The 21,097-nt window shown below is 39.8% G+C and overlaps 1 protein-coding gene across 5 annotated transcripts; it reads right to left on the bottom strand.

Moving 5' to 3' along the window:
- Positions 1-326: 326 nt before the first annotated feature.
- On the bottom strand, positions 327-10,473 carry LOC147857776 (DNA binding protein). 5 transcript variants are annotated; one of them, XM_087327160.1, is made up of 14 exons: positions 10,207-10,473; positions 9,014-9,121; positions 8,733-8,867; positions 7,179-7,430; positions 6,946-7,056; positions 6,295-6,502; positions 3,656-5,583; positions 3,456-3,538; positions 3,159-3,377; positions 2,803-2,934; positions 2,409-2,717; positions 1,885-2,000; positions 1,677-1,806; positions 327-420 (listed from the first exon to the last, which is right to left on the bottom strand). In XM_087327160.1, exons 1-13 carry the CDS (start codon positions 10,297-10,299, stop codon positions 1,703-1,705), a joined length of 3,798 nt encoding a protein of 1,265 aa, XP_087183286.1. In that variant the 5' UTR covers positions 10,300-10,473; the 3' UTR covers positions 327-420; positions 1,677-1,702. The 5 variants fall into 5 exon arrangements, with proteins under 5 accessions (XP_087183286.1, XP_087183288.1, XP_087183285.1 ...); XM_087327162.1 differs by lacking the exon at positions 327-420 and having other exon boundaries at positions 1,110-1,806; positions 6,946-7,031; positions 7,190-7,430; positions 10,207-10,472; XM_087327159.1 differs by lacking the exon at positions 327-420 and having other exon boundaries at positions 1,111-1,806; positions 10,207-10,472.
- Positions 10,474-21,097: the final 10,624 nt, after the last annotated feature.

The raw sequence follows: 21,097 nt of genomic DNA, 5'->3' as shown, positions 1-21,097 counted from the left end.
TGAAGTATATTATTATGTTTGGTTACCCTTATCATTTTATGCAAACATTTTATGATTGAACAATTCATCTGCCTTGGACTTGGTCACAAACAGCCGAGTGTTTTCGCATTTTTGCCTGCATACCTCTTGCTCTCCCACACATTTGTTTCTGTAAATGGGTAAAAGTTTGGGTCTCGTGCACAAATGGATACCTTGTAAACAATTGTAGCCAAACTATTTTCAACTGATAATAGAGTTTTATCCCGGGTATCTTAACATTCTTGCTATGACATGATATATATGCCATCTTTGTTGAAATTTTTCTAATCATATCATGCCTCAATGAATATAGAGCATGCTGCAAATGCATGCCGTCTCCTTCAAATGTTTCACAAAAGAGATTTGTCATAATACTACTCCCTGTAAACTCCAGGAAAACACCTAACAAAAGACAAGTCCTTCCTTTAATGAGAATGATCTGTAATATGTATCTATCATTTTGTTTGTAAAACATTTCTATCAAACATTTCTTTTTGCATGCCATAACCCAAAGATTATGTTGGAAACCAGCAGAACCTTTGGATCAACACAGACAAGCAAAGATTATAGAAGAGAGGTCAAATCTTGAATATTATTACAACAATCACAAAATACTTACGAGTGCTACATCTGCACACATCCACAATGGGCATTAACATAGCTCATTCCACCTTAATATCTACAGTTGAATGGGTCAACACAAACGAGCACTACATCTGCACACATAATTCATGTGCATTAATATAGCTCATTCCACCTTGATATCTATAATGGCCTCTATGGATGCTAAAAATATCTAATATCTTTGCAACATAATCTCCTTCAATTAGACCATAAAAAACATCTTATTATAATCAGTTATTTAAGGCTCTACTGTGTTACATTCATATAGGATAGGCTAACTATAAATTAGTATTCACAAATTTGTTTCTTTCTCAACATCAAGCTATATTTTTTAGTTATGAAAAGTTCATGAAGGGTTTTAAGTGCATTCTTTATCATCTCCCATTTTGGGATTTTACAGCAGGTTTTTCCTGATGCATACATACTTCGTGTCAAAGATAGCTATTAGAACACCCTCACATAGTTACACAGTGCTGGATTTTACGCGCTCTAGTAGCATATGCTACAAAACCTCCACAAATGCTCCATTCTTTGTTCATGTGAGGTTGAGAACTTATTTCGTCCAAGCTAAGGTTCCACTTTATTTTGCCACTAGTATAAGATGATAGTTCAATAAGAATAAAAACCAGGATAATCGCCACGAGTGACCTCAAAGGATCTAAATTTTGCGCTATTAATTTGGAACTACTAATAGCACAGTTAAGAGAATGTAGAGGGGAACTAACTTTGACAAACTGTTGGAAAAAAGACTTTATAAAAGCCAAAAACAGCAAATATGATTGGGAGCTATGAACACTGGGTTACTATGGTAAAATGAGAATTCATCTAAATAGAATTCCAAAGCCTAATCATATAGTGAGTTAAAAAGAAAGTCAGAATTTCCTCTGAGATAAATTGATATAGACTTGCCCAAAAAGGTTTGCCTTATGCGCAATGGCATCTCTCTATATGGGAATGAGTAGGAATATTCGGTTCAACTCACAAAGAATGATATCAAAGCCCATATTTATTCGGCCTAAATATCCTCATAGTACCTTAAGTTCAAACCCATATTTATGTCTCACATGCTTGCTTGTTTCATGTATATCATAACACGGGCATTCACGTCAGCGACAACTACCACATCACAGGCCCAGTTGCTCGCAATACATGCAATGGGTACACCTACATGGATCCAATAATCAATAGAAAGTATATCAAAAATGCATGAATCAAGAAAAAAAAAATTGACGTATTCATCACCTTCAAAATCTTTGTATGTCTGTTTGATTGAGCCTTCTATGGTATCCCATATATAAACATATCCACCATATGTTCCTGCAATTCCTAGTCTGTCCATTATGGACATTGCTGAAACCCTGAAAGATGTATGGCATGGCTCTTTTAAACAGAAACATATCTACTACCATATTCATTCTTTGATCAATGTATTCCTAGTAAATCTTCTTTCATGAATATGTCCATGTTCATATACACATAGGCACCAATACATTAGGAAATTTTCGAAGGATGTGGTGGGACTATATGAGGGATAATGTAACTAATCAAAATCCTTCAAGAACAAACGCAAAAGATAGGAAGCAGTATTATAGAAAATGAATCAAACAAGTATAGTGGTAAGATAACTAAGACGAAAACCAAGCAGTTTGACTTCTCCCATGGTATATCAAATATATGCTGCACAATTGAAACATGATAAATACAAGATAATAGAACAAAATGTTACTTAGTTCCTTCCAGATATCTAATCTGAAGATATCTCATACCTTTGATCCATATCTAGAAGGAAAACACAAGTATTGCCATCTCTTTGGAAAACCTCTAGGGCCCATGTTCTTGAAAAAGTTTGCTCTGTAGAACTGAGAGAGTTGGAATCATTTCGACCCAGGGTACCACAGAGTAGAGAAACTGCAATACTATCTCCAGTTTCCTCAAATTTCCGGTCAGGGTTTGTATTGATCTCACTCCCATCATTTTGTTGCTGGTTCAATATATCGATTTCCAAAATGTGTACTTCTAGCGGTGACACAACAAAGAGACTTGATGTTCTTAACAGTTGATGATTAGAAATGTTCCTAGAAAATACCAAGCATAATATACGATTAGGCAGCATTTCTGTAAAAGAATCAATTTTTACACTAATTCTTACTCAGAATATACCAGATAGCCATTATACTTCGATCATCACAACCAACAACAAGATATGGATAGTATGGCACAGCTAACAGTTGAATAACATGGGAAAGTTCAATTCCTTCTGGTACAGGTAATATGAAGTTCTTTTTGCAATTTCTGAGTACAGTAAACGATACACCACCATTGATCGTCAACAAAGACAAAACAAATGTTAGAATCTAGATGAACCTTGCAAGAATATGCAAAAAACAATGTATCCTTCAATTATTTACACATTTTATTCACACAATTTCAAAAGATAATCTATTGTATAGATGCGGAGGGCGGATGCAATTCGCAATTGTCAAACAATAGATAAAGCTCGATAGCACTAATCTAACCTCCATATGGAATCCATCTCCCAACCACTGACAAAGCCATTCTCTCCTCCAGCAATCACCATGTGTGGATTACAAACAAGCAAACTGTACACATGCCGTCCAAATGAGCTGAGCTCTGTATGCACAGAAGCTTCAGAGTTTGTGTAGGAGACCAAGGTTACACCATGAAGACACTTTGGTTTTTGAGAAACTAATGCTGATCTCTCATCAATGTGATCCCTGCAATATAGATAATATCTATAAATTCGGTTTTCACAAACTATCTTGAAAATTACAAGGGACACTACTAACTCTCACCTTTCTCTATTGATAGAGAATGTACCAAGCAGAACAAGCTCTTGTCCATCAGGTGTAAAACATATCCCATTAGTTTCAGCAAGCTGAAGAAAATAAAAAACCAATGCAGATCAACTAAGTTACATGTTCTGTATATAATTTGAGTCCAAACCCAGAGTTCAAAGGACCTCTTCTTTTTATCAAAAAAGGCAGGATCTTACCTCTATATGGGGCACATCACACCCACATTCTAAAACGTTGAGATTAATGCTGTTAATCAAAGACAGTCCGACCCCCTTTTCTGTTACATTATATACAAATAAGATTCTCGAATTTCGATTTGGATATCCACACAATACAAAGAATCGAATGTCATCATTTTGAACATGCAATTTCATGGCCAATACTGGCATTGGATGCTCCAAGCATGCCTTTGGTTCAAAATTATCAGATTGTGGCAAGTGTCTTTTGAATGCAAAGGAAGAACATGGCATTTCAAATTTTGAATCTGGAGAAGACACATTTTTGTCAGGCTGTTCTGATGCATTAGTCTCAATCGTAGGCAAATATGCTAACACTCTTGGATGGCATAGAGCATCTTTTACTTCTAATACAGTAGACTTGAAGTCAGTAGAAGGTCCATGAACAGCATCTAAGTATTGTGCTGGAGACGGACAAACATTTTGACACCCAGAATCTAAAATATTTTCAGCATCTGGATGGGCAAAGTCTTCTGATTTTGTAGAATTAAAAATGCCAAATGGTTTGTCAGCATCCAAGGATACTGAAGATTGGGGTAGCATTTCATGTAGAAAAAGTTCAAGGTCATCACACTTTTCCAGGTTTCCAGGGGGAGTAGCAAGCATTTCAAAACGTTTAGGATCATTTTTGCCAGTCAAGGATGATGAATTTGCAATGGCAGAATCTCTTGATATCCCATCAACAACTGTCATTGCATCATGAACACCATCTAGTTCTTGATCTAGCAGCACTAAGTCTTTCACATTTGGACATTGCAAAGAGTAAAATTTATCTGCCTCAATGGAAGCCACCACTTTACAAGGTTTACATACCGAAGAATTACATCTACTATTCTCAGAATGTTGTGGACCATATTTCTCTACCCTATTGCACTTGTCTTTAACATCCCCATCACATCTGACTGCATTAGTGTAAATGTTTGCGTCCAACAAGCCATCATTTACAGACTTCATATTTTTATCAAAAACATCATTGGGCTGACATATGGCATCTGATTGCATATGAGATTCATCCACTGAAGGTGGTATTACTGACTTTATTTTTCTTTTCCTTTTCTTTTCCATAAGTTGTAGAGCTTGTGGAAGCAGCAGAGTTATCATGGATTTGGTAATCTCTTGACCCAAAGAATCTGATTCACACTTTTCCATATTGTTGTCACTCCATTGACTATTGTCTAATGTACTGCAATGAGACGAGCCTTTACATGTATCAACAGGATTTTTCTCCAATGATCCTTGTGAACTGATGGCGGCCCCTTCTAGTGACTTGGTTGTATGTTCTAAAAGCATCTTATCACCAGGTATCTCCACCAGCAACCCCTGTGAATTCATTATAACACCCCCTGTTGATTTGCTTGCATCTTTAGAAAGCATTGAAACATTCTCAGTATCACATGAGTCTGGAACTAGCTCATTCATCATGAGTTGAAGTTTTTCTTCACCCCTAATTAGTAGATTTGAGTCCCGATTCTTATTTTCAGGGCAGGTACTTCTATCCAGATTTGTTTCAATAACTGGAATTATTTGCTTGGAAGTTTGTGGTTCTTGTTCTTTGCCTCTTTCTTTGTATACCTGAGAGAGTTCATCAAAGGTGTCCGGAACCACAAGTCTATCCTCTTTAAAAGTTGCGTTCCTGTGAGAATCTAGAAAAGGAGTCACATTCTTTGGATCCGGTTTCAGTACTGAAGAATGTGGAAGTGAAGACACAACTTGTTCCGTGTCTCTAATCAGGATTTGTGAAGATAAGTCATCAAATGAATCAGGAATCACAACAGCCATAGTTTCCAAATTAACAGCTTTGTTCCCATTCACATCCTTGGAAGAACTGTTCAGTTTGTGCCTTTTCATATCACTTGATGAATTTATTCCACAAATAAAATATTTATCATCTGCACGTTCCCAATCAATACAAAACTAAATAAATTTCATATACCAAAATTACAAATCAATATAACACACTTAATTTCCTTCAAAAATACATTATATTATATGCTTCAGTATGATCTGATCCAAAACATCTTAAACGGAAAAAAATTACAAGATGTCAATATAAATACAAGCCAGTTTGAGGTTGACGTCCAAGCATATAAATGAGTTGACAATGCTATTTGCATTCATACAAACTAAAAAGTGTGTGTTCATGTAAATGCTAAAATTCTACCCTCATGACATTTTTTATTAAATATTTCTCTTTAGTTAAGACTTGTGTGGTAGCACTCACAGGTTTTTTTCTTCCCAAGAAAACAGGCTAACATCATATGGCCTAATTCTGAAGGAAGAACAAACTTACAAAAGCTCTCATGGATGCACAGGAAAAAACGGCCATAACAAGCAATAGAGATTTGGATATTTGGTGGTACAAAGCTTTTAACTTTTAACTCCTAGGGTGATTGAAATGTTGTACAGCATGTTCATTAGTATCGAAGATGGTTATATGCCACTGTGTGTATGTGACACCCAACACAATTTAAGTCAATTATTAATAGCATGGTAGTTCAGTCTAACATAAACTATCTGTATTTGTTGCTCATCCATCACGGAGAGATTTTGAATCCAAACAAATCCAAATGATTCATAAACTCTGCATATTATGGAAGTACCTTGTCTATTTCCCTGCTCAGTATCAGATTGATCCAGCGGCAAGTCTGGTGAGGAGGCATTTGCAATAGGCTCAGGAAACATGCAACTACTAGGCTTGTTATTAGGTGATGATTGCTCTGTTATTTTTGTTGGCTTCAGTAATTTCAATCGCTTCCTACCACCACTTGGATTACATGATTCCGTTGGATGAGATATATCTGCTTGATCCTGAAAAGATGAATGCATTTTTACTCAGACTTCATCTAAATCTAGTATAGAACCATTAAGGCAAGGCCAACCAGACAATATATATATTACATGTGAACCACAATGTGAAACATTTCCTATTTATATCATATACAATACTTTGGATGTCCTCGAAATTTATTGGGTATTGAACGATTAGGTTGCCAGATTGAAATTAATATAAACATGATAATGTAGTGATAAAGCTCGCACTTCCAACATTAAGGTTGTTAGTTCCGGTCTCAAGCATTGGATTGAAATTTTGTTAATTATAAGAACTCTAGCTATTAGCTTGAAGTCTTGCACAAAAAATTGACATACAACATTGACATTGACATTTTCCATGACATAACAATGAAAAAATAATACCCTTAAAAAACATGACAATTCTAACAAAGAAATTTAGATGTTCAGCACATACTTACTTCAAGTGGTGAAAAACCAAAAGTATCCTTGGCAGCTGTTTTGCATGTACCTGGCTCTCTCTGCAGATGAGATCTCTCTGAACTGTCTGTAATAAGTTTGGAATTCCCTGACTTGGTCACACAGAATTGTACAGAAAGAATTCAGAAATGCTATCATTGTTTGATCTATGAAGAATCATCACAATCCCTTCCACTCAGTATATAATCTCTTTTGAAAAAAACACCAGCCTTACCATGTACTTACTGGAGTTAACAATTGATGTTCTAGACTTTCGAACAGATAAAGTTTTTGTTGATTGCCAAGAAAGGTTTGTCGGCAAAGCCTTTGACTCATCTTGTTCAACTGCTTTTCTTTCCTGCTTAATTTCCACGTAGTTCTGTGAAAATGCCTCATACAGTTCATCACTTCGGTGGGCCTCTCCACCTTGTGACGAAACAAGTTCTCGAAATAGCCGTTGAACCAAAGGATTCAGAAATCCAAAAAGCTGGGCATTTACAAAAACCCTTCAATTTATAGCAATTAATCTTATATTCCAGACCATTAGATGATAGCATTTTGTTAACACTCTATCCAAGGAAGGGAAAGATGAAGTCTTCTCTATGATATTTTTGACAGTAGACACGTAGAGTAATCAATGGAATGACAATTGTAACAAGAGCAGGTTAACAGGAGAAGAATGGAAGTAGCTGTATTATAAAGAGAAGTGTTGGGAAAAAAATCAGGTAGAAAATAATGAAGTGGATGATACCACACATGGATAGAAATGAGCAGAAAGACAAATGTACTTATTCTAGTTCATTCTCAGATATGATACAAACATTTAAGATGTAATTGCTTGTTTTCTCTCATGGACCTTCCATAGAGTGGAGTATATTGACAAAATAATCCTTGGTACCATTTCTTTTAGGGACAAAATACCATGACAAGGTCTGGAGACGTCAACACACACAGGTTTCTTCCACGTGCATACTACTAAGGACATTCTTCATGATCTATAAGCACATCATTACCAGAGTGCATTCAAGGATCAGGGGAGGTCGACGACTAGAGAAACAAGAATTTACGTGAACGTCTCCAAAGCCAGCCCAGAACATGACCCTGATGTGCATGTCTTTGTAAGTTCAAAACCATAATCACACAGCATCAAAAGGCGGTCTCTTCATCCCATTGACTTTTCCACGTTGGATTAGCTATGGTGAATATTTTTAGAGAGCAGGAATTCAAGTTCAATGATCAGGCCCAAAACTATGTGTTTTTTGTTAGAAAGAAAAAGCAATTTTCATTTTGCTTTTCTTTTTGTTTTCCTTTTGCTTGTTTTATTCCTTATTGTTTTTGTTTTTTTTTGTTACTTGCATTGATGCATTAATATAAACAGTTGTAAAATTTGTCAAGTCTTTTAGAGGCATTCATACATTGCTCTTTCTTTATTTATTTATTCTAAAGAGCATGGAATGTCAAGAGTGTATGCTCTCAGCCAAATTCTTGGATAAAAGACACTGCATTTTAGGCATTTTTTCTAGTGTATTTAGAGTGTATGGTTTTAGCCAAATGCTGGAGTACTAGTCTATTTATTTTGGTTTGTTCTCCAAGACGAGCCAACATTTTGAGATGTAATCTCTAAATTGATCTCGTAAGCCAGTTTGGCCTCTTAATACATTATTTCTTTATTTCATAAGCCACAGCTGCACCATTAGAATTGGCATGGCAGAAAAGTTGGAATCCTACCACGAAGTTCATTTAGATTTGTTTCTATCTTGTTAAGAAGGTTATTTGTTTAAAAAAGCACCTCTGACCCATTGGAATTGGCATTCAATAATCTTTGATTTGCCTTCCTTGAATGTGAATTCAACTTTTTCATAGCATTTTGCCAAGCAATGGTTGGTGTATCACCGGAGCATGTCATTTTATCTCCAAAAGAAACCTGTTCCATGCAATGAATCCATAAGACAATCACAATGAAAGCAAATATTCAAATGTGAAAAGTATAGGTGAGATACACAGATAAGACAAATAGAATTTTATTCTGAGCAGCAGGTCTAGTTCTGGCTGTCTAATGCAATTTCTCACCACAAACAAAGGTCCCCGTGTTCCTTCATGAATCTCCATTTGATATGTTTCTCCATTATAGCATCGCACAGCATGGAACCCAACTGGGTAAGGATATCTATCTTTTCCCTGCAGCATCACATCAGTAGTATCAGAAATGAATGGTGATATCCATCTCGTATAACATTCAAAATATAAAAAAACATCATCTATAAGTCCATACAAATCAATAACGTCAACACATCTAAATTTTCTAACAAAAAGAGATTTTGGCAAAAGTTCAATGCTGATGGATGTCTAAAGATGAATCATCTATCACTGTGACAGATGCCCGAGATCATCTTGTTTTAGGTTCTTCGAAGAATCATAGTTTGTTTTCTCCAGCCCATGGCCTCAAGTCAATATACTAGATCGGGATCAACAAGGAACGGACATCACTTACCTCTATAGAATTAACACACGATCCTACAATGTGCAGAAATATTGGTTACATTACATAGGTGTAAATCTTGGTGTAATAAACAGAAAATGATGAATCCACTAGCACACTTGTCAAGCTATTTGTTAATACATGACGGAGATATTTCCAAAGCCGAAACTTGAATGTGTTATATAGATAGATAGAACACAAGCTCCAAGAAGCTTGATCATTAGATATTTAGTAGGAGGTGTGGATCATGGGACAGTAACATGTGAAAGAAAAACATGATAAATACCAAAAGGGGAATAGACAGAAAACCAAGATTCCTTTTAGAGAAACGTGGAAGATCATGTAAACTAGATCGATGGAGGGACACGTGAAAGCCAAAACTTTGATTCAAAGGGAAGTATTGGAGGAAATTCATGAGATGTTGATCGAATAGAGAACCGAAAAACGTAAAGTTCAACTCGATGAGAAAATCCATGAAAAGTTGTATAAATGGAGGGAGCATTTCAAAAAATCCATGGAAGTATATCAAACGGAGGGGCAGACAGAAACAAAATCTTCACTTCACAGAAGATTTAGTATGGCGGACAGAGGCAAATGCATATGCTTTCAAAAACAAGTAGATAACAATGGCAAATTTCTCTAAATTTAGAGAGGATTTTGTATGAAATGTAGAGCTGGCAGATGTAAATCCACAATATTCTTCAAACTAGAGACTTCCAGAGAGAGAGAGAGAGAGAGAGAGAGAGAGAGAGAGAGGAGAGGGAGAGGGAGAAGGAAGTCATACTCGAGAGCTACTCCAGTACTTCTTCTCCCATGGACCTTGGTACAGACTGCCGATGCGTGTCACCTCTAATCCATTTCGCTGTTTTTTATCCATTACCCGCTATTTTACCTTCTGCTTCTGCTTCTTCTTCTTTTTCTACTACTACTACTACTACTACTACTTATGCTGCTGCTGCTGCTTCGTCTAGTTCTTCCAGTTCCGCGTGCTTGCTTTCCGTCCGTCCTTCGAAGCTTCGTTCTCCCTTCTCTTCTTCTGCGTTATCGAGCAAGCCAAGCGCGGGCTATGGCCATACATACATACAATTACTCTGATCCTTCATGGGAAATGCTTCTGCTTCTGCTTCTGCTTCTGCTTCGCGCCAAAACGGCATGGCGTCTCCCATCCCCATCCCATCGTAAACAGGACAAAAGGAAGGGAAGGCAAAAAGGAAGGAGGCCGGACGAGACATCACAATCACATCTTGACGTGTCACGGTAGCCGCCGGAGCCGGAAAATGGCCGGCCGGTTGGCGGGTGGGGAACACGCGGCCTACCTGCCACTACCAAATCAATATGCATGTGTGTCTGTGTCTGTGTGTCTGTGCGTGTGCGCAACACCCACCCCATTCATTGGCCATAGGAAACTTGTCATCGGGCCACCGGTAATGTGTCCGCCCACCCATGTTCTGTTGCTGGTTGGTTACGCTCGTGTAGCATGCATGCTCAAAATTGCATGTTGTCACAGACAGATACAGTAGAGCAAAACAAGTCTAGCAAAACAAGTCTAGGTGAAAGGTAAGACACTTAGTGAGAGAGAGAGAGAGAGAGAGAGAGAGAGAGAGAAGTAAGGAAGCAAGAGATAGACAAGCAAAATATTGGATTCTATAATTGGTGTTTTTCACCTTGACCATATGGTCAAGGTAAACCCCCTGAATTATATGGTCAAGGTGAATCCCCTGTATTTATACATGTTTGTGGGCTCTAAATGTAGTTTCATGCAGTAGAGACTCATTTTCATGCACAAGCTTCTGGAAGCATCTCCTAGCATATGGAATAGATAATCTACTAATAATCTACTAAAGTAACATGACCATGTATTGAATGTGTTGGTTAAAACACATCATTTGATTATAATACAATAGGCCAAGAGTTCGAATTCATGACATGACTATTGTCATGTCCATGACACTATCCTTTCACTAAGGCCGGCCCTTAAGATGCCTCCCCAGTTTTGTGGATATTGGTCATGAAATGCATGAACAACATCCGATGCATTTTCCAAGTGTTGGTTGGTTCTCAAGTTGCCTCGAAAATGGGATACCCTTTCCAGAGGACCAAATATTGAAGTTGTCGTCAATGTCGACAAGAGTCTAGAATCTTCTCAACCTCATACTCCTCACCTGTGGAAAGCTCGATTGGAGGTGGAGGTGGAGAGTGGAGAGTGTCTTCCAGGAATAGTGGATGGATGATGAGGTTCAAGGAGAGAGGCATGGAAGACATTATGAATCTGGAAATGTAGAGGAAGTTCCAGCCGAAAATATGAATCGTTTGGTTGGACAACCCTAGATCTGTGCAACCCATTTGTGGTTCCATTCCTTCTAAGCAAGTTAGCAAGGTGTTCTTAGCTCAAGTAAAAGTTAGTACTATAAGTAACCCTCCAGTACATGTCTTAACACTCTTAGAAACCGGAGCTCATTCTTGTTTCATGGATAAAAAGTTTGCCTCAAGTTCATCAGATATCCCTAAGAAAGCTTCCTTGCCTAGCTTTTGTAGTAGTCATTGATGGTCACCCCATTGCTTCTGGAAATATCGTAAAAGAGTCCAAACTGGTTCATGTTGTCCTAGATAATTTGGCATGGGCAATATCATTTAGGGGAAAGTACCAAGATACCCTTGGAAGTTCGTCTATTTACCAGAATACCCCTGAAAGTTCCAAATTTACCAAACTACCCCTATGTCCAAAAATATACACTTTATAAAGTAATTATACACTCAAATCTACAAGCCCTATTTACCAGAATACCCTTCAAACGCAATGCAGAAGTAAATGGTGAACTATATGAGGAGAAGCTGAATTGTAAGATAAAGTAAGATCCTTTCATGGTAAACAAGGTTGTTCTCAAGGAGAAGAAATTGAAGCGTTTCATATTCCTCTCCGTACTGGAAATAGCTACGCTGAGAATGGCTTAATCCTCCCTGTATGCATTGCTCAGATATTTCAAGAAAAGATTTCGTTTTCTGTCGATATTGCCCCTAAAGAAGAAGGAGATATGCCTGGGACGAAGGGAGGAGGCGATGAAAATGGAATTGCCCCAACAACTTTTAGTTGTGAAACACTGTCGAGGCCATGTTTGTCTGCAGGTGGAGTAAGGGGCGAATAACTTGGTGGTGATGATGCAGGTCTCGATAATTTAGGAGTTTGCATTGCCGGGGCCGAAGCCGATGCCAGAGACATCACTTGCAAAATAGCCGAACTTGAGTCAGGCGGAGACAATGCAAGTCCACTAGGTCTTGGGGCTAATGTTATGGACAAAGGTGGCGATGCTACAATCAATGAAAAGATTTCAGCAAGAAGGAGCAACGAATCAATGGAGAAGATCGACACGGGATTGCTAGAGTAGAGCGTTCCCATTATCGGGACAGGGTTTCCATTGCCATTGGTTATGATTGAAACTACACCAGTCTTTGTCGATCGAGTCGAAGAGACCTTATAATCAACATTGCCTGATGTGGTAGCTAGGGTGGGCTGGGACCCTGCGGAACCCAACAACTCTTGTGTGGGGAAAAATGAAGCGGTCCCATGGAACTCGAGAAGCGAGACCCTCCGAGTCATGGAGAGGCTGGCATACACCATCGATCCATACATGCGATCGAATGCACTGTTGGTGGGTGCAAAGATTGTCAATCCTAGTGATGAATCATGGAATTGGAAGATCTTATCAACCCTAGATGATACTAGCAACGAGACAAAGGTGGATAAATTCCCTGCCCCTGATTGAGCAAGGACGTATGTGACATTGACTGGCAATGGTGGTGGAAGGGAAGCTCCCATGGGTGTAAGCACAACTGAGATGGAGAGTGTTCTTATGTTGAAAGGGAAGCTCTCTAGAGAGCCCAACACAGAAGCCAGTGGCGGAGATTCGGGAGGGGCAGATGCAAAGCGGAGGAGCGTGGTTCCATTACTTAGGGTGGTCAGGTTGAGGAAGCCGTTGAGTCCGGCCGAGAGGCCAGTGGTCTAGAAGAGCGTGGTGATGATTGCAGAGCCATCAGAGAGGGATCAGAGTAATCGAGCAGGACATGGAAGCTTAGGACGTTGAAGACAGTCTCACGGTCGTCGGAGAGGCGGGAGGCGGAGAAGAACGCATCGGTGGCGGCATTGGGGGGGCAGAGCACAGTGATTGTGGTGCGACTATTGATGGCAGAGGCGACGCCTGTTGGGAGACAGGTCCCTCTGGATGGAAAGGGAGAAGAACAGTGTCGATGAACAAACTCGACCGAGGCCAAAACCGGATGAGGAGTACCCGGCTACGAAGAGCCGGATGGTGCAGACCCGGTGAGAACCGGATGAGGAGTACCCGGCTACGGAGAGCCGGATGGTACTAACCCGGTGAGAACCGGATGAGGAGTACTCGGCTACGGAGGACCGGATGGTGCAGACCCGGTGAGGAGTGCTCTCCGGATGAAGAGACATATTTGTGAATATGTCTCTGAGAGTCCATCGTGGCTATATTTGTAAATAGCCGCAAAGTCATATTAGTATAAATATGACTTAGGGCAAACCTTTTGATGTGGTTGTTGTCATTCTTGTTGGTGCAAGGAGAGAGAGAGCGCGTAACTGTGTACAGAGAGAGAGAGAGAGAGAGAGAAAGAGGTCGTTGCCTCTGTTGTAACCACCGCCTGTGGCGAGGATCGTGAGCACGAGGTCGTTGCCTCCGTGAACTCACTGTTGTACATTCTAACATAGTGATAGTTTGCAGCCTGTGGGCTGCCGTGGTTTTTCCCTTAGTTTGGGTTTTCCACGTAAACATCCTGCGTACTTGTCTCTTCTTCGTGTCGTTCTTTATTTCCCATTTTCTGTGTATGATTCTAAGCTCGGTTGTGGCCGAGCGTTGCGTATAGGGAGCGTGCGGTTCCTGTCAACGCCATAGCTGGAGAACAAGGTGTTGAAGGACCTGCAGGTAGGGTGGTTTCAGAGGAGGGTGGTGACGTTCTAGTAAGCGCAGGGGGAGGGGTTAACCATGAAGGCAATAGTGATGGCGACCATCATCACCATCGACAACAACAGGCGGCGGGATGGCATGGTCATTGATCCTGCCCTGCCCCTCGAATTTTTGAATGTACAGCGTACGTGCCTGGAGACATGATGGATTAATCAAATCAATGAAGAAAGAATGAATGAATAAATGAATGAAAGAAAGAAGAAGGAGACAGGAGGGGGCTTCTTACTCTGTTGAGCTATGGATGTGGTCATGCCCCAACAACTTTGAGTATGCCTAATAAATCCTCGCAGCGGATGAGATCCCATGCGTTCTTTCTTGTGCCACCTTGCCATGCTCATCACTGCTAGAGAGCTCAGGTGTCCCCAACAGCGATACGGGGTTAACAACTGTGGGAATTGCTTATGCTCGTGGCTATGAAGAAATTCTATGGCAATTAATAGCTACTATGGTCTTATTTGTAAATGTAACATAGACATGATAGTAGCAAATGTGCCAAAGCTGGTAACCACATAATACCTTTTCGAATGATCTCTACCATCATTGTCACGATCTGATGACTTGTATTGACTTAACCATTGAAAATGAGAAGATACAAAAAACAATAGTTAACGTAGGATATTTCTTAATGTATTCGCACACTGTTGTTTAAGTAAAGAAATTTATGTTTGAAGGGTATTATGGTAAATAGGACTTGTAGATTTGAGTGTATAATTACTTTATAAAGTGTATTTTTTTGGACATAGGGGTAGTTTGGTAAATTTAGAACTTCCAGGGGCATTCTGGTAAATTTAGAACTTCCAGGGGTATCCTAGTACTTTTCCCTATCAATTAATATAATTAGTAGTTCAAAGCATCCAATTATTTTGGGGTTGCCATGGTTCGAATTACACAATCCCGAAATCGATTGGAGAACAAGAGAAGTCTGGTATCGTCAACCCCAAGCATCCACTCATAGAATTTCAACCATTTTACTACATCAATTGCATGAGGAAGGACGAAAGGAACCAATGTTTGTATTTGTAGTATCAGTGAAACCTTCTAGTATCATTAAGGAGGAGTCAACAATCCAACTACCAAAGAAGTATCACCATTATGTCGACGTTTTTTATAAGCTAAAAGCAATTACTCTTCCTCAACATCGATCGTATGATTGTCCCATTGATTTACCACTAGGAAAAGATCCACCATGGGGACCGATCTACAACTTGTCACCAACCGAGCTTGAAGTTCTTTGAGCCTACATAAAGGAAAACTTGGCAAATGTGTTCATTCGACACTCAAAATCTCCAGCCATCGCACCTATTTTGTTTGTAAAGAAAAAGGATGGATCACTTCGTCTAGTCCTAGATTATCATGGCTTTAATAAGTTCACCATCAGGAATAGGTATGCACTTCCCCTTATCTCGAGTCTTTTTAGAAAGGATTAATGGTGCACCAACAGTCTTCCAACACATGGCAAATGATATATTTCAATATCTTTGAACATTTGTTTGATAATCTACTTGGATGATCTATTAATTTATTCAAGAACATAGGAGGAGCATGATTCTCATGTATGATTAGTACTAAAACGACTACGAGATCATGTTCTTTATGCAAAACTCGAAAAGTGTAGTTTTGATTGTAAACAAGTGGAATTTCTAGGCTATGTCATCTCCTCTGAAGGAATCTCTATGGATCTAGCTAAGGTCCAAACAGTGTTAGAGTGGTAGACTCCACGATCATTGCGAGACATGCAATGTTTTTTAGGATTCGCGAATTTTTATCGCAAGTTTCTACAAGACTTCTCGAAGCTTATTTTGCCCCTCACACAACTCACAAAGAATGGGCAATCATTTTTTTGGACTAATGCAGCAGATACTACTTTTGTGGATCTAAAGAAAGCATTACATCAGCTCCTATTCTAGCTCATGTTGATCCACAAAAACCATTTATCATTGAAGTAGATTCATTGGATTTCACACTCGGTAGTATTTTGTCACACCAAGGCGACAATAAGAAGCTAAATCTTGTGGCTTTCCACGTGCAAATTTGACATTGCTGAAATCAACAACGAGGTACATGACAAGGAATTATTAGCTATAGTGGAATCTTTTACACAATGGAGGCATTTCCTACAAGGATCTCCTCATCAAGTCATTGTATTCAGTGATCACAAGAATCTTGTCTATTTCCATAATGCTTGTGTATTAATTAGACGACAAGCTCCACGAGTCCAGTTTCTCACTCATTTTGACTTCAAGATTACATATCGTTCGGGTAAGCAGCAAGGGAAGACAGATGCATTATCACGACGCTCATATCTAGCACCTTGTCCTAGTGATCCGATCTTCGATAATCAAAAACAGGTAATCCTGGGTCTGACACAATTGCAAGCAACTTTGGTTTTTGATACTCCATTGGATTCCAACATTATTGATATAATACGTCAAAATTTGAAGACATATGTCTTTGCTCAAGATATCCTATATCGGATTGATCCCACTTGAGCATCCTGTTCACAGTCACAACAACCAAGTACGGATTATTGGCAATTCAAATGGCATGATGGATTAGTCTTATTTAAAAATCTTTATTATGTTCCCAATGGTCCATCTTGCCTTTGGGTCATACAAAATTGTCGTGGTACATACATAGCTAGACATTTTGGTAGTACTAAAACATTGGATTTAGTAACCCAATCATTCTGGTGGCCCCATATACGAAGATTTGTCGAAGACTATGTTCGGACATGTGATACTTGTTGTAGGGCAAAGATGCCCCGACATCATCCATATGGTTTATTGGAGCCATTACCGATCCCAAGCAAGCCATGGCAATCCATTTCTTTGGATTTTATCACAAATCTTCCAGATTCTAAGGGCTTCAACGTCATCTTAACAATGGTTGATCGATATACTAAGATGGCGCATTTCTTTCCCTGTACTAAAGAGATCACTAGTGAAGACACCACATGTATCATTATGCGCGAAGTATTTTGGCACCATGGTCTTCCCAACAACATCATCAGTGATCATGATTATGCTTCAAGTGACTACGACAATGAGAAGAACAAATTTAACCAATCTTTCTTAATGTTTTCTAGCCGAATGAAGCACGGAAGGGGATTGTTCTTGGAGCCCAGACAACTACGAGTGATTACGACAAGCGAGTGACTAACGTGAGGTGACCTATTCGATTGTTGTCTAATCCAATGTAGTTCCACTGAGGCAGAGCTTGTGAAGCAAAATCTCACTCTGAGTGGCGACAATCACAGGAGTGAAGTGCAGCCAGTTGGCTCACTTCAATGGTGATTTAGAATAGTGGAGTGCAGATTTTGTCAACGTTTCTCTTCACGAAAATGATATTGTAGAGAGTTGCCAACCGAGATGACATCTTCACGATGTACAGAAGAAGTGTTGCTGATAGAAACTAGATAGACTACAACAGCAGAATGGAAAGAGCCTCAAGTTCTGATACCAGATGTTTGAGACGTTGTCATGTGGTTTTTCCCACACGATATAAAAACTAGTAAAATAATTATTTAAGATTAGCTTAATGTATTGATATGGAAAGATAGATGTCTTCAAGAGCTTCATAACGTATTTTCCTACGCATGAAATGGATAAACAAGCATCACGTTATGTGAGTGAGAAGTTTGAAGAGAAAAGGGGAAAAAAACAAAACTGTGAGATATCCCACGTAGATAGGATAACATTGGATTCCCCAATATATATAGAAAGCCAAAACCTATTCATTATATTAACGTGTGGAGGACAGAATGTTCAAGGTGACTTGGGCTACACTATGTGGTGTGCACATTTCAGGCGTACGCACGTGTGCACGGCCGTGTGGATGTTTTCGGACATATGCGCATGTGCAAGTTTCGAGTGTAAGTGTGCATGGCCGTGTGGATGTTTCGGACGAACGCGCACGTGCACGGCCTCCTGGGACGCTCTGACGGATGAGCGCACGGATGGGTCAGGACTTTTGCGCGCGGACACGTCTACGGTTTGATTGCGATGCACGTACGGATTGCGCACGGGCTAAACTTTATGGATGATTGGGTCATTTGGCCGAATTATACGGACGGTCGCATGCAACTAAAAGCCAAGGCCATGCAACTAAAAGTGGACATGCAAAGTAACATTGAGAAGGGGGATCAACAAAGAGCTCGATATAAGTTCCATTTTTTCCCTCTAGTTTTTTCTTTTCTTTTCTTCTTCTCTCTCTCATTCCTTGGGGGAAGAAATCTCTCTCATATTGATATCAGACTACTCCTTACATGGTTGTTGGCTCCTTCCTTTCAAGAATAATCTCTCATATTCATATTGGACCACTCCTTATATGGATGTTAGCTCCTTTCTTTAAAAGATTTATCTCTCATTTTCATATCCAATCCATTGTAACATGATTCTAAGTTTATAAAGAATCGATTTATTTTGCAATAAACGAATGTTTCCTCTCATCTACTTATCTTATATGTGAATCTTGCTTGTGTTGTGCATGTGTGTACTAATTCCTTCCAGTCCATAACCTCGGCGGTTCCGTCTCACGATCCGCACATAGTGACGGTGTCGTAGTGTATTTCGTACACTACGTGAAAAAGTAAAAATAATATAACCGATTTAATTACATATAAATAAATAAAATAATATATCAAGATATTTATCACGTGCATAGGGCAAGATTCGAACCTTGTACCTCCACGTAGCCAAACCTCAACTTTACCATTACACTACCTTATCTTTAGTGTTCTATAAATAGATTTAATAACTATAAGTGCTTTATTTGCGCCTACCTTTATTAAAAGGTAAATCATGTATTTTTAGAGTGCGTGAATATTTTATAGAAAAACGCAAGCGACTAAAAAGTGACTCATGCACATCTAGCGTGCATGAGCACTATATTTAGCAAATAAAAGCAAGGATTAGAAAAGCATCACATGCACATTTAGTGTGCATGAACATATTAGAAAAAAAACATGTAGCTATGCTTAGTCTCTCCCATCACTACATAAGGATGGGGAGCACAATGTAATTGTGTGTGAAAAATATTTGGAAACTGGATATGTTTCTAAAAAACACCAATTAATAAACTATACTCGTGGGATTCACGAGAATTCTATATCATTCTCTTTCAACCGAAGTTTATATTCTTATATTCATATTGATTAATCTAATACAATACACTCGTGGGATTCACGAGTTTGCTATAACTCTTTCTTACAACATATTTATATTCTTATTAGCCTTAAAACTCTCCTCTTCCTAGTCCAAAACCCCAGCGGTTCCCACCCGACTCACGCAACGATCCGGAGCCGAAAGGCACGACACAAGTTGGTGAACCCGACGTGAAGACGGGTGGCAAGGAGATGGAGAATCAACAAGAGGCAATGAGCATAACGATGATGATGATGTTCGAGCGGATGCTACAAGAACAACGAGTGATGTCGGAGATCACGGGGGCAGTAAAGCGGCTCGTACAACGAAACGGACAATTCAACGGAAACGATGTGTCACGCTATCTACGTGACTACAAAGGGGAGATGATGCGATGTGGGATACCGGAAGGATTGCAAGTGATATCCTTCAGTCGGGTAGCCACGGATGAGCTACAAGAGAGAATCCACAAGATACGGCAACAAAACTCGACATGGGGATCATTCGAAGAAGCTTTACGAGAGTCATATGATTACAAGAGATCGAAGGGACAAGATCGGCGAGAATTCGACGAATGGGTGGCATCGGAGAAGACCCACCGAAGTGCAACACAAGCATTCCTAGAGTTCGAGCATCGTTTTGCTCGACTCTCGGAGCGGGAACAACGATTGGTGGGAGAAGATAAAGTCCTAATGTTCGTAAAATTGATCGATCGAAAAGAAAGGATGGACATCGGGATCGAACTCGAAGACGATGAAGGTACGAATGGTCTTACCGAAGATTGGGCCGAAGTCCAAAGGGTATGCCGAAGACATGATGAAAGGAAGCTGAGAATCTCGTCAACAACGACATGGCCCATGAAGGATGGTCGATTGAGGAAAAACGATGAAGCCAATATGAAGGCCGAAATACAACATGATGGTACCACGGGAGAAAGAGTGGAACAAGACACCCACTCGTCTTGTGAAAGAACGATGGCGAAGGATAAGGCCGATAATTCAAGTGTAGAAGGAAATTTCGGGATACAAGTGCTCGAGACATCGGGCCAAAAAGGGGTAAGCATAATAGATGTTTGCATAATTGATGCAGATAAAGAGTGTGAAGCGGATGTGATTAAGGAGGTAGCCACAAAAGACGAAATCGAATCGGAGGTGGCTATGGACGAATCAATGGCGGATTGCCATATCGAGACTTCCCCGCCACTGATTCCAGAGACTCCGGCGGTTGCGTTCGAAAGGCAACGTGAGACCGAAGAGACGGAAGGTGGTGGAGAGAAAACAAAGGTCGAAGCCGATTCATACGACGGAGAGATAGCCAAGAAGGAGGCTATGGTTGAAATGACAGAGGATGATAATACCGAGGATTCCTACCCACTAATTCTAGAGACTTCGGCGGTTGTGTCCGAGAACCAACGTGAGACCGGAGAGACGGGAGGTGGCGGCAAGAAAGGTAAAGTCGGAAGCCGGTTCGGATGGAAGGTGATCCGGACGGGATTCCGACCCGAAAGAAAGCCGACCCGAAAAGGGGTCAACTCGGTCAAAACCGATCGACC

Source organism: Azolla caroliniana, unplaced genomic scaffold (assembly GCF_043228905.1).
Source record: "Azolla caroliniana isolate FFs.n. ecotype wild unplaced genomic scaffold, voAzoCaro1.0.p SCAF_11, whole genome shotgun sequence".
NCBI classification, from domain to species: domain Eukaryota; kingdom Viridiplantae; phylum Streptophyta; class Polypodiopsida; order Salviniales; family Salviniaceae; genus Azolla; species Azolla caroliniana.
This window is presented reverse-complemented; position numbering and strand designations above follow the sequence as displayed.

What these genes read in the sequence shown, in the direction of transcription:
- LOC147857776 (XM_087327160.1), bottom strand. Translation starts at nt 10,299, where the DNA reads ATGGATAAAAAACAGCGAAATGGATTAGAGGTGACACGCATCGGCAGT. An exon ending in AGTACTGGAGTAGCTCTCGA is followed by an intron (nt 9,122 to 10,206) that starts GTATGACTTCCT and finishes GTGATGCTGCAG; the next exon opens with GGAAAAGATAGATATCCTTA. An exon ending in GTGATGTGCCCCATATAGAG is followed by an intron (nt 3,539 to 3,655) that starts GTAAGATCCTGC and finishes TATTTTCTTCAG; the next exon opens with CTTGCTGAAACTAATGGGAT.